Source organism: Podarcis liolepis (genome assembly GCF_965112155.1).
Source record: "Podarcis liolepis genome assembly, chromosome: 5".
Taxonomy (NCBI): Eukaryota; Metazoa; Chordata; class Lepidosauria; order Squamata; family Lacertidae; genus Podarcis; species Podarcis liolepis.
Window position 1 is genome coordinate 87,663,909 of NC_139556.1, and position 13,712 is coordinate 87,677,620.

A 13,712-nucleotide genomic window follows, 5' to 3' on the forward strand; every position below is an offset into this window, starting at 1 on the left:
GAGAGTGCTTCTGAGCGTGTGTAGAGTGCGTCTCTCTCTTTCCAGGGAGCCTAGGTTCGCGTGTGAATTCTGATATAGACAGGCATGAGCCTCTAAATTTAGAAACTTAAGGATTTATGGAAGGCGGGGGTGAGGGGGGAAATGTCCTTTTTTTGGTCCAGCCCTCCTCCTGATGAGCTATCTTGCCTAGAAACTGAAGACCGCTTAAGACAGGTGAGTTCCTGCGTTATGCTCTTTAACCAACTGCGCAGCAGGCAAAAATGGCAATAGGTTAAGCTTCTGTGTGGATCGTGAGAGTTAAATCGGTTAGATTTCTGCTTGCCAGGCAATGGCTGAATACACATCATCTCTGGAAGGAAAAGGTTGCTTACCAGTTAAGTTGTGGCAATGAAGGTGAAAACAAAAGGAGATGATCTGACAAAATAACAGTCAGGAAATGTGATCACAAAGGTGTGATTAGGGTCAAATGACATTCGATGGGTAGTTGTAACTTTGTTTAGGTTTGATTTTTATTTTTTAAAGTGACCCCTGAGCATTAGGTCCAGTCATGGCCGACTCTGGGGTTGCGGCGCTCATCTCGCTTTATTGGCCGAGGGAGCCGGCGAACAGCTTCCGGGTCATGTGGCCAGCATGACTAAGCCGCTTCTGGCGAACCAGAGCAGCACACAGAAATGCTGTTTACCTTCGCGCCAGAGAGGTACCTATTTATCTACTTGCACTTGAGGTGCTTTTGAACTGCTAGGTTGGCAAGAGCAGGGACCAAGCAACGAGTCCTCACCCTGTCACGGGGATTTGAACCGCCGACCTTCTGATCGGCAAGTCCTAGGCTCTGTGGTTTAACCCACAGCACCACCCGCGTCCCTCTGACCCCTGATCTACTGTATAGCAAAGGTGCATTTATGAATCTGCCTTAGTTCAGTAACTAACCAGCACAAAAAAAAAATCGGAGTCCTTTAAGGGTATTTACCTGGATGAGTTGAAGCGTCATCTGCCGGAAGGTGAAGAAGAGGCCCAAACAAAGGTGTTATAATGTGGTTTAAGTCGTTTGTAATAAGTAAGAAAACTGAGTGCATTCTACCCGTATATAATTTGTATACATTCTGTCCTTGACATGGCCTGTTATTTAAATGCTTAATAAACACAAAAACCTAAAGTGCCTGATCCTCGTTTTTCAAAACTGCATTTTATCAGCTGTCCAACTGCACAATTCACCCCCAACTCCACCTTTTGTGCCAAACTACACTACCCCACCTGCTTAGAGACTGCTTTACCCTTCCAGCTGCTTTTCTATTGAAAAATCACCCACCTCCACTTCAGCTGCTTTTCTTGGTGCGGGGAGAGCAAGCTAGACTTGAACCTTTCTCCCTGGTCATTTTTGTGTGTACACAATATGATTTTGTATGGATGGAAATTGTTAGCCCCCGCCTTGCAGTCTGAAATAGTATTCCCCGTACACAAATTTTATCACCTCAGAGAGAACAAGATATTTGGTCTACATGAGGCCCTATTATCACCCCATCTGCCTTGATGTGAGACCCAGTGTTGTCTTATTTTGTGGCTCCCAATTGCACACTTAGCTCTTTAACTCCCCTCCACTGATATGAAAATAACCTCCACTTCTCCCTCCCACTCCCCTGACTCCTCCTTCACTTCATTCATAGGCGTGTATTCCCCTTTCTCCTTTACACAACTGAGGCAAGATCACTTCCTTACACTTCATGTTATGATGGTTGCTTCAAACGTCACAAACCCACAATTTACATAAGTACTTTTTATTTAAGACCTTTTCTAGGTAACTGTTAGTAAGTAGGTTGTTTGTAAAAAATAGTTTGCGACTTGCTTGGTGTCTGACACTTCCACGAGTGGCTTTTTGCATGTGCTGTACACTCATGTCATGCTTTCCTTGGAGGAATCAGAATAATCACATAATTTGGAATAAGAAAATGGTGTAAAGCACATGACTTGAAGAAAATACTGCTGGCCAGTCTTATGAGCTTCTGAAAATTTGATGTTGACATCAACAACCCTTTTCTAGTCAAGGGAGTTTAGTTTGTGTGGCAGTGAGAAATTTATTTATTTTACAAGCCATGTACAACAAGAGAAAATGAGTTAAAATACAAGTTTTTAAAACAATAGAACCATCCCTGCAAACTCTAAAAACAACTGTTTCTACATATGTACAATTAATATTCCATAAATGACTGAGTCACACCTCAGGGAGAGCCTTCTTAAACAAAAATGTCTTCAGTAGGCACCATTGTGCTCTAGGTTAACAGTAATGTCTGATTGCCCCATCAAGGACTTTTAATGATTGGGTTCTTCATGCCATTACTAATCATATTAATGTGAATGTTGGCCTCTATTGAGATTTGAATCTATTTCTCCAGTTTAACATTGCAAACTCAAAACAGCTTATTGCCCTATAATGAGCAAGCTAATTAAGCAATGGGCTAAGGGTGAGACTCCATCCCACTTTTGAAAGGTTTAGTTGGGTTCTGCAGTACCCATGTGGAGAAGCTGCATGAGGTCCTCTACAGATAGGTTTCTTTGTGACCACCGGTTTTGGTCGAGCTCTGATTCGCATAGTGAATAGCTCTGATTCACCACCATAGCTCTGATTCACCAGACAACCAACTGGAAAATTTGTATGAGTTTATACTATTGTGGTTTTAACTGTAACTTTTTTAGTGGTAATTCTATTGTTTTATTTTATTTTTTTAGAACCCACTTCAAGGTTCTTTTTACAATCAAGTGGTATATAATCATGTGAAGTGGGCACACATGAAGTGGGCTTTCTTGCAGAGGACCCAGTTTCACACTTTTGGCTCACACTTCTGTGTCTGTTGGTCAGGATGGTCGTTTATCACCCTCAGTACTGAAAGCAACATGTGGGAGAGTGCTTTCACACTCCTCTTTGTGAGCTTCTCATAGGTATCTGGTTGGTTGCAGTGAGAGCATAAACCTGGACTTTATAGGCATTTGGCCTGATCCAGCAGAGCTTTCCTGATTTTCTTAATTTATCTGTTTGGTGAATGGAGGGACTCACACTTCTTTTTCACAAGGCTAGTGTAGGATGGCCCTGGGTAAAAGTATGAACCATATCTGACTATGTTCATTGGTATAGTGGGTAGTCTGGATTACTTAGAGGTAAAGGTACCCCTGCCCGTATGGGCCAGTCGTGTCCGACTCTAGGGTTGTGCACCCATCTCACTTAAGAGGCCGGGGGCCAGCGCTGTCTGGAGACACTTCCGGGTCATGTGGCCAGCGTGACGAAGCTGCTCTGGCGAGCCAGCACCAGCGCAGCACACGGAAACGCCGTTTACCTTCCTGCTATAAAGCGGTACCTATTTATCCACTTGCACTTAGGGGTGCTTTCGAACTGCTAGGTGGGCAGGAGCTGGGACCGAACGGCGGGAGCTCACCCCGCCGCGGGGATTCGAACTGCCGACCTTACGATCAGCAAGTCCTAGGCACTGAGGTTTTACCCACAGCGCCACCTGTGTCCCTCCTGGATTACTTAACCTGAACTAAAAATGCCACATCTTGTGTAGGAGCCCCAAGGACACATACTCAGAATTGCATAATATTCTGTTCCATAGTCTTCTGTATCCATGTGTAGTTGAAGACTGAATTTTCCCAACTCTTTCAGTGCCTGCTTTTGAAGCGATTATACCAGCTGTTGGATCTGAGTATGGGACTAAGACTATAATCCCGTACCTGCATCCTACTGCAAATGGAGCCATCCCTTTTATGCAGGCCTAGTTTGCCCTAGAATATTCCCCATTGCCTAACAAATCCAAACCTTTCCTCATAACACCATTATCACATCCATTGCACTGAGACTGAAAAGTTGTGTCTGTGTAGCTCGCCCTGTGTATGGAAGCAGTAGCATTGCATAGAAAGCTACCTTGGAGAACCTTGTTTTTAAACATACTTGGTCCTTGGAGTTCCTTTTTTTAAATAAATATTTTATTAAGGATTTTCTTGTTTTACAGAAGTAAGTGTAATGCCTCGTATTTTTTCCATGTAACATTTTTACAAATCTGTTTCATTTGTTGAGACCATGGGGGGGAAGAAAAAAAAGGGGGGGAAGGGGAGTGGAGGGAGGGAAGATGGGTGGGGGTGGGGTCGGGTGGCGATGTTTCTATTATGCTTAATGTATGTAGAGTTTGGTGTCAGCGTTGCTTGTGTTGTTCGCTTGTGTTCCTTGGTGGTGAGAGAGGTTGGGGTTGGCCTAGGGTGTGGTTGTTTATTCCTTGGAGTTCCTTATACAGTGGTGCCTCACAAGACGAAAAGAATCCGTTCTGTGATTCTCTTCGTCTAGCGGTTTTTTCGTCTTGCGAAGCAAGCCCATTGACGGATTAGCGGATTAGCGCTATTAGCGGCTTATCGGCTTATCGGATCAGCTGATAAGCGGCTTAGCGGCTTAGAAAAAGGGGGGGAAGGGGGAAAAAACCCGCAGGAACTCGCAAGACATTGTCGTCTTGCGAAGCAAGCCCATAGGAGATTCGTTTTGCGAAGCACCTCCAAAACGGAAAACTCTTTCGTCTAGCGAGTTTTCTGTCTTGCGAGGCATTCGTCTTGTGGGGCACCACTGTATAAAATGCTGGCGGCCTGACCAGGGTGAAGATCAAAATGGTCTCAATCAGCTACATCTTATGACATTTACCCAGCACTGAGATGTTAATATAAACAAAAGCACATGGACCATCATGTGCTGTGTATAATACAAGAGTTCATTCTCATCTAGTAAATAGACCATTTTCTCTAAAAAAGGAGGATATCTAGTAAATATATATCCTCCTTTTTAGAGAAAATGGTCTACAACGTCCAAAATCTTGCCTGGTCAGGTCAACTGTCTTTCCCTATCCAACAAGTTAATTCAGAGCCTATTCATACAGTCAGTATACAATGAGATAACCTTTGATTTGTTTAAACATTCAAGAGAGGAATCAGAAGTTAAAGTAAACTGAAGGAAATTTGACAGCTGCAAACTCGGTCATAACCAATCTCCGTAAGCCATGAAAGCAACAGATTGAATGTCTCCAGCCTCTTCCTACTCCCCTACAATCTGCTTGCAAATCAAACAAAACAAAACAAGGCAAAACAAAATAAGCATTTGGTCAGGATCCAAAGAAGTGATACATGCATGCCAAGGAGACAACATAGCCGGAGCCTCGTTTGTTGGTTTTGCAGCAGCTGATCATATTGGTGAAGAAAAGACAAGCCACAATCATTTGCTTTTTCACTATGGAAACTTATGGTGACAGCCATGAATGATGATGCTATTCCATAATGGCTCTTACACATGATAGTCTTTGGATCATGCTATGTGTCTGTCAGGGTCTTTGTCTGTCATGGATCACTTTCTTATTTCTCCTTAGGATAGGGAGACCCTGAGTTCAGCAGTAGGGCAAAGAGAATAATAAATACTAGAGCATCAAAAATACTAAACACAATTATAATAAACACAATAAATAAAAACAAAAGGCTTTATAAGTTAAATCAGCACTTTAAATTGAGCCAGGAAACTAACTGGTAGCTAATGCAGTTGTTCCAGAATTGGTATTTTATGTCCAGACTGCTCTGTCCCTGTCAACAATCTAGCTGCCAAATTCTGTGCCATCTGCAATTGCTGCAATGTCTTCAAAGGCAGCCCAACATAGAATGCATTGCAGTAATCCAACCTAGAGGTTACTAGAGGTTACCAGAGCATAGACAACAGATGTTAAGACTATCCCAGTCCAGATAGGGGCACAGCTGCATCATCACTAAAAAGCTGGTGGAAGGCATTCTGTGCCACTGAGGCCACCTGAACCTTAAGCAACCGTAACAGGTCTAGAAGTACCCGCAAGCTATGTACCTACTCCTTTGGAGGGAATGTTACCCCACCCAGAGCCGGCCGTATCCAACCCCTCTGGTTTAGAGAACCACTTACTAGCAGTGCCTCAGTCTTGTCTGGAGTTTAAGTTTTGTTAAATAAAATACGGTAAATGGGGGAAAATTTAAAGTCAATATTTCATCATTATTTACCCTATCTAGAGTATGGGAATAGTCATACTGAACTACTTTGTTGAAAGGGTTATTGTGTGGCCCTGCTTTGGACAGTAATGCTTCTGTTTAATAATGGTAAATTTGTAAGCTGCCTTGAATGATAAGAGACTCAAGGTGGTGTGGGTATAAGGAAGGAAGCTTTGGTTGATCGTTTGACTCTGAGAAGGTACTTTCCCTCTAGGTCAGACTGCCTAGTAGTCCTGCTTTCTTTGCTCCCCACTCCCCAGCCGTTCACAGTCCTCTATTTTTATGCATATTAAAGAACCTTTTCATGCTGTGAAACTCATCAAATCAAGAGAATTGTACACTTGCTTTTTAAAAAGTGTAAGACTGCAATATTGAGGGAAACAGAATTCTGCAGCGGAACGGGACTCAAAAATACTCAGTTTTACTGCCTTCAAGAGTACAAACACCTGATGTTTCCATTTTAAGCCTTCCAACACAATGGCATTCCTCTAATAGGAATAATCTATGCAAATAAAATTGCTCTTGTGCTTTGACCTCGTGAACAGAGTTTTAATGCTGCCCAAGCCTTTTAGGCTGAGTCATAACATTTTAAAAGATAGGAGCGAGGAGCAGGATGGGGGGCGGGGAAGGTTTATAATAGAAATGCTGACACAAGAGTGGCTGAAAACAACTGTTTGAGCCAGAGGTGGTGGGGTCCAGGTCTTTCTTTGGATAAAGGCTGCATTATTCAAGAGTTAATGCCACTGACCTCATTCCTGCTGACTGCAGGTTCTGACTGATAAGGCTGCACCCACCGAGATCAGTGACTTGGTTGAACAGTGGCTACATCATGATGTTCTGCTGGCCTGCAGGATGCGCATCACAATGTATTTTGGTTAACCAAGGGTCTGATTCAGTATAAAGCTGAGAGGTATACATAAATTCATAGACTAGACGATATAAACAAAATATACATGCCCTTCTCTTGCTTCCAAACCCTTCCATGGTTCTATTGCCTTGTGATCTCATGATGCTGGTCAATACTAGGTCAGTGAATGGACTCTGGCCTTGGTTTTCTGCACTGAATTGGATTATGGTGATCTTAGAGTGGAGGAACTTTCTATTGTTCAGTTGTCATGGTCAGATTACTACCTGGTAAAGTTTAGACTTGCTGGAAGTCAGAGACTCTGCAGGGGTGGGGGACTGAATAAGTGTTGCACCCCAGGAGGCTGATGGATCTGGATGGTTTCCTGATGACTCATACAAACCTGCCTGGGTTTTGAGATCTTCAGGGGAGGCCTTCTCTTGTTCCCACCACCCTCACAGGCATGCTTTGTGGGATCATGGGACAGGGACTTCTCGGTAGCTGCTCCCAGTCTTTGAAATTCCCTCCCCAGATAAGCTAGACTGGCTCCCTCCTTGTCCTTCTGCTGGCAGGTGAATACTGTTTTGTTCCATTAGGCTTTTGTGAACCGACTGCCTTTAATAGTAACTTTGTTAATAAGTTTGGTGTCTAGCTCTGAGCCTTACTGTCAAGATTGCATGTACAGAGCTATTTCCCATTTGGGGCTATGGTTTCTTTGTTGAGAAACAAAACCATCATTTCTGACAGTGCACGTCAAGAAACAGGGCAATGGTGTTTTCAGTACTGGGAAATGGGGCTGATTTTTGGGTCCGTCTCAGCCTAGCATTGTTTGTTTTGATTGGCAATGTCTCTTAAAGGTCTGAGGCAGAGGTGTTTCTAGTGGTGCTACTTGACTTTAAAATGGAGATGCCAGGGATTTAATATGAGACAGCATACATGCAAAAGCTTCACCACTATGCTTTCCTAAATGTGATGAAAGCAAAACACAAGACATCTTGGTTTTCTGTGTGTATTCTCTTGACAAGTGAGGAAGGCAGGGAAAATGAAAGAATGGCAACATATGAATATGGCATGATTTAAAGCCTGCTGGATAAGAAAAGGAAACTTTTTACTGTATATGGATTCCTCTGGCAGTGGGTTGATTGTGCAATATCTTTTACTATGGATAGATATACCCGATTTTGTGGAGGCGTCGCAGTTGTGGGATCCCTTCCCTGGAGGTATTGATCAGCATCCCCCTTTGTTCTTAGGAAGTCTTTGAAAACATATTTTATTCCAACGAGCTTTTAATGTATAGCTTGTACTGCTATTTTGATTATGTATCTAAGAATCTAGAAATAACTAACCAACCCTTGTTTTTATCTTTTAGGTATGTGTTGGAAATAAAGTTCAATAATACTCAACTCCATCCAAAATCATGGCTGCCATTTTCTGTGAGAACTGTTCCTTTTCATATTTTCAACATGGCCAAGCCTCCCATCATTCTGAAGCTAGTGGAGCTCTTCTGCTCATCATGCTTGGGAAAGTCATGCTCAATCTATTTTTGTTACAAGTCCGAAAACCAAATCTCCGTGAGAGTTATATGGGCTATTTCTGCAATTCACTAGCCTTTGTTGACTTTGTGCTTCTAGCAACTATGTCCTTCATTGCCTGTTTTCAGGATTTCATGCTTTTAGGCGTCCGATTTACTGTGTATCATATCTGTCTTCTGGCTCAGATAGCAGCCCTTGCCTATGGAATCTTATTTTACCCAGTTTCTTTTGTAGCTGGTTTGGATTACTACCTTACAATAACCCAAACTTCCAAGCGTCCTAACATGTGTTGGCGATCACTATACACAGTTGCTGTTGCCTTCACGTGGATTTCAGTTCTCTGTTATGTTCTGAATCTTCCAGGCAGCTCTATAGGACTTGAGGTAAGCCATTCCAATTCTGCCTACCAGTGCCCTTTCTACACCAGCAGTCAAAGCTACTGGCTGACGGTAGGCATGCTGTTTATCATATGCCTGGTTCTTGTATTCTGTTGGTCAGAAGTTGTGGATATGGTGAAATCAATTAAACTAATTTCCATCGAGAGAGAGGTTGTTTTGTTCTTCCCTTATATGCCTGAGTGCAGCCTCAGAGACTCTGCGAAGCATTTTTTGACAAGACTTATTATCTGCTTTATTGGCACTTGGGCACCATTTGTGCTCCTTCAAATGCTAATCCTGTTCCTTGGTGCAGAGATTCCTGCTTGGATAGAGATGAACGTTCCCTGGCTTTATTTTGCCAACAGCTTTATTATTGGAATCGCATTTTGGGTCAGGCGCTGCCAGATTGAAATGACAGAAGAGACTTGGGATGTGGATCCATTTGTCAGCTGGGAATTCTGCTTTGCCCCATTCAACTGCCAAGACGAAGAGAAAACTCAAAAGCCCACCACCCAAAGTTTAATCTGTTAGCAAGCAGCTGCGAGAGGTGAATATTGAGTTACCATAACAGCTTGGGGGAAGATTGTATTATTCTGCGACATTTGTAAACTTTTGTAGGTTTTTTGGGGGGAAGGGATCACCAATATGTGTATGTGAGTGGTGCTATAATGTAATTGTGTGCTGTTTACCAAGTTGGATTTCCAGTATGGGTGCTTACTTCAAAATAATGACAAATTACTGTCAAAGGTGCCCAACAGTGTTGTTTGTAATAATAACCAAATTCTGCTCTCATCTCATTCAAGGCTCTCAGATCCAGTGGAGGCTACCATGGACGGAAGAAGGCAGTTGTTGCAATTTCCACCTTTCTCTTGCAGCCCTCAATGCCACCTTCCCTGCTCCCACCAAATGCTGTCCCAAAGGTTTCCTCAACCCTTGGAACAGATTTGGGGGTGGGGGCAAGGGCTGCAGAAGGAAGGGGGAATGATAGAAAATTGCCTCCTAGCGCCCCTTCATGGAAGCCTCAACTGGATCAAAGAGCTTCTATGAATGGTTGGGAAAAACACCAGTGGCTAAAATGTTTTGATTTGAAAGACAGTTAAATTGATCTTTTAATCCTTGATGATACCTGATGGGTGTGTGTTTTTATATGTTTTATTACAAAAATTGTGTATGTGTGTTTTAAATTCTATTTTCCCTCTCTGGTTATTTGCAGGGGGTTATTGGGTTGTTCTTGCTTTTATTTTGATTATATATTTTGTGTTTTTATATTGTATAGGGCGGTATATAAATAAATATAAATAATTTTATTACACAGTGTTTGAGCAACATACTTGAAATAAAGTAATCAGTGGCTGTCACTCTTCCCTCAATGTGAAAAAAGACATCAAACTAGACAAATGGAAGTAGCTTTTATTTATGCAGCACTGTATTCACACTTTCAATGTAAAGTTCAACTATAAACCAAGTTGGTGATGCTGTAGGTCAAATATTTAACCCCACAGGAAGCAAATATTACCACATAAGAATGCTCAATTTAAAAAAAAGTGTGTGCCAATAACAAAAGGTGCAATTACAAGCAAATTGAAGCAGCAATAGTATAAGGTGCTTTGATTCATCCTTTGTATAATCTGATTATTCATGGACAGATTTAATAACAAGTAAATTTTACATCACTCCTACAGACCATAACAAATATGAGAATCTAAAATTCATCCACATGCTATGTAAATATGAAAGTGCTTTTTATATAAAAAGGATACATATAGATCAATTTTTGCCGAAATCACTGTGTGGCTTATTCTTTAAATGTAAAAATGATACAGCTTAATTAGGGGAAGGATAATTTTTCAAAACTTTCACTGGAAACAATGAAAGTGCCAAATTGTTGCTACATATGCTTAAACCACTTGTTTAGGAAAATCAAAGTACCATTCCATGATACAAACACAGACGTACATATATTATTATTTATCAAATTTATATACCGCCCTGTACCAAGAGGTCTCAGGGTGGCTCACAGAATAAAATCAAAATATAAAACCACAAAATACATAATCAAAATAAAAGCAACAACCCAATAACCCCCCCTCCCCAAAACCCCACATTTTAAAAGGGCATAGGATGTCAATCCAATCAACCAAAGGCCTGGTTAAAAAGGAACATTTTTACCTTGCGCCTAAAGATGTATAATGAAGGTGCCAGGCGAACTTCCCTGGAGAGAACATTCCACAGATGGGGAGCCACTGCAGAGAAGGCCCGTTCTCATGCTGCCACCCTCTGGACCTCTCAAGGAGGCACACAAGGAAGTGTGATTAATTTTACACAAATTTATATGCAAATATACTCAAAGTCCCATTGTCTCTCAGCCTCACACAAATTTGCTAATTCCTCACATAACCCTTGTCTCTGTTGGCTTTCACAGATGTAACAAAAGAGAAGAGAGGGAGAAATTACCCTGGAGAAATACAAAAATGGGGTTCAGAACATAAAGAATTTAATTTACAAGCTTATAAATTGTAGTTAAGTACTTTATCTGCTTAAACAGCATTTTCAGATATTAGTGCAATAGAAGAGGCAGTAAAGTTAAGATTATGTTTCATCTATTTACTGGTTCACATAACAGAAAAGGGTAAAGAACACAAAATGGTCATTTTTCAGAGTCAGAAATGTTTAAGGCCATAGGGCCAATTTTATCCTATTGGTTTTTTTGGAGGGCACGGTACTTTTGTCAATCTATATAACTAGACACCCATAGAGAGGAATTATTAACATATTTATAAACCCAACAGATTTATGAAAGGGCAATATAACAGAGGTACTCTAGCATCAGATGTTTTAAAAGACCATGGATATGAACAAAAAATCCAGAAGTATGTGGAAGAAATATTTCCTAATACAAATGAGATTATATATATAATAAAGAGTTAATATATGTATTCAGGTTTCCCCCAATGGCACTGATTCCAGATGATCTTGCTTAATTAAGGTGCCAGTTTGAACATATTGATCCTGGCATCAGAAAACCGTATTTAGCTGGAACAAACATTGGGCCAACATTCTCCCCCTTCCTCAAACTGCATGCCAACTTTAGTACTTTGATCATAGGATCTTTAATCACAAATTCCCATAAGGTCTGAAATGGGGAAGTATTATTGTAATGTCAGTTTGCTAACAAAGATCTAAAACCACAGGAAAAAGTCGAGAAAGGCTAAGGCTACTTAGGGGACAGCTCGTAGACCACTTACATGGGGTTCTTTTATCTTTTAGTTGTTAGGACACAACAAAGGTTGAAATCTTGGTGCTATATGAGGCTTTCATTTACTATAACAGACTAGCTTCAGACACACGCAGGGAACTTTCTCCTACTATTGCAAACAATCTGTTTTTTATGCCTTCATTAGAATCATATTTACTGAAATGTAAACTGTTCATGTTTACTTAGATTTCACTGATAACATCAGAAAGAACATATTTTAGAGTAAGCATTTTTTATTTAAAAAATTGCATGCAAATGTTATGGGAAGAATATGTCAATTTGCATTTCAGGAGTGAATATTTACTTTACAGATTTGTGTGAAGAGATAATAACACTGGTGATGAAATATGATGTAAGCTGCTTGTTTATAACTAACTTAGTGCTGCAAGGGAGCTGCAGTTTAAGGGACTGTTCCATCCTGTTAGAGAAAATGAAGGATGTGAAGTAACTTCCATCAAAACTGCACCCAGGACTTGCTTTGCCATCACTCCATTGCTAATGTCCTTTCGCCATTCTACTAAAATACTGCCTGAGTCAAGTATGACACTTCTCTTCTCCATATACAATAGCTTTAGCCAAGATTTGTTAGTCTGTGTTTAAACCCCTCACATGTCCTTACTCCCAGGATAATGTCAGCAGGCACTGATCCTTGGCTATCTTAACTGCCCAACAAGAAGGTGATCCCATGGAGTTACTCAAACGTAACAAGCATCACTTGGTGCATCACTGATGGGAAGATTATGCAGGTGAATCATCAAATGATTCTCAAACACTGAAAGGCACTTGAGCCCTCACTCTGGCTCATGTCCTTAATTTTGTTTTAAATATATCAAAAGGCAGTTTTCTATGCCCTTTCCCTGCAGATGACTCCATCACATATACCTGATGCATATTTACATTGCACACTTGTGAAGTCTACTGTCAAGGCTACATGGCTGTTTACAATCATGGGATTTTAGCCCACGTCAATACAAAAAGGTCGAACACTGTGACAAGTCATTGAACCGACAGCGATGAGGGGTGGCTGCTACTACTACTAGTACATCTGGCGCCATTTGACATTTCTATTCCTATTACAGCTTGGTATATGGAAAATAGCCATCTAATGTAAAAGTGTTCTGGAGTGTCAGGAGTATAATTTTGTGCAGTCTGTGCCTGAAACCCACATGGGAAATATGCTTTGTCCTTGTGCAGATGCTTGCTAATCTATAAGGAAGACCTGAGGTGTGGCCAACTCAGGTGGCACAGTCTATAAATGATAAGATTGCCCAGAATAGTAGTGCAAGTTTCTGTGTGACTTGGTACATGCTTCCCCCAAACACCTTCAAGCAAACTGTTTCTTGTAGTTCCCATAAGATTCTAAACCTCGCAACTAACAGAGACTGGACACAGCCCAAGTACGACTCAGATTTCTCACTTCTATAAATGCCATCACTTGACTAGAATCAAGGATGTGATCCAAAGAGGCAGGGAATTTTATTAAAAGGAGAAGAAAACATTGTATTTACCTTAGGACTAAAATTTAAAATACTCCATACTAAGCCTGTAGCTTCAGTAAATAGTCCCCAAACTATCAATGCAACCAATCAAACAAACAACCAATGCAAATTACCACTTCCCATTTCACATCCTGTTCTTTTAGAAGCTGTACAGTGGTGCCCTGCAAGACGAATGCCTCGCAA

The 13,712-nt window shown here is 41.2% G+C and overlaps 2 protein-coding genes across 5 annotated transcripts in view; one reads left to right on the top strand and one right to left on the bottom strand.

Annotated features, from left to right (window-relative positions):
• The window catches only part of GPR160 (G protein-coupled receptor 160), a 31,999-nt gene extending 21,918 nt beyond the window's left edge, over nucleotides 1–10,081 (top strand). For 2 of the 3 annotated variants that reach the window (XM_083504521.1, XM_083504522.1), the window contains exon 2: nucleotides 8,235–10,081. In XM_083504521.1, the coding sequence (XP_083360647.1) occupies nucleotides 8,283–9,305 (1,023 nt within the window). In that variant the 5' untranslated portion in view covers nucleotides 8,235–8,282 and the 3' untranslated portion in view covers nucleotides 9,306–10,081. Of the gene's footprint in view, nucleotides 1–43; nucleotides 214–8,234 lie in introns of those variants that run through there. The other variant, XM_083504520.1, reaches the window with a different exon arrangement.
• An 83-nt stretch (nucleotides 10,082–10,164) lies between these two features.
• The window catches only part of PHC3 (polyhomeotic homolog 3), a 51,977-nt gene continuing 48,429 nt past the window's right edge, over nucleotides 10,165–13,712 (bottom strand). For both annotated transcript variants that reach the window (XM_083504004.1, XM_083504003.1), the window contains one exon: nucleotides 10,165–13,675. The gene's annotated coding sequence lies outside the window, so the exon portion shown is untranslated. The remainder of the gene's footprint in view (nucleotides 13,676–13,712) is intronic.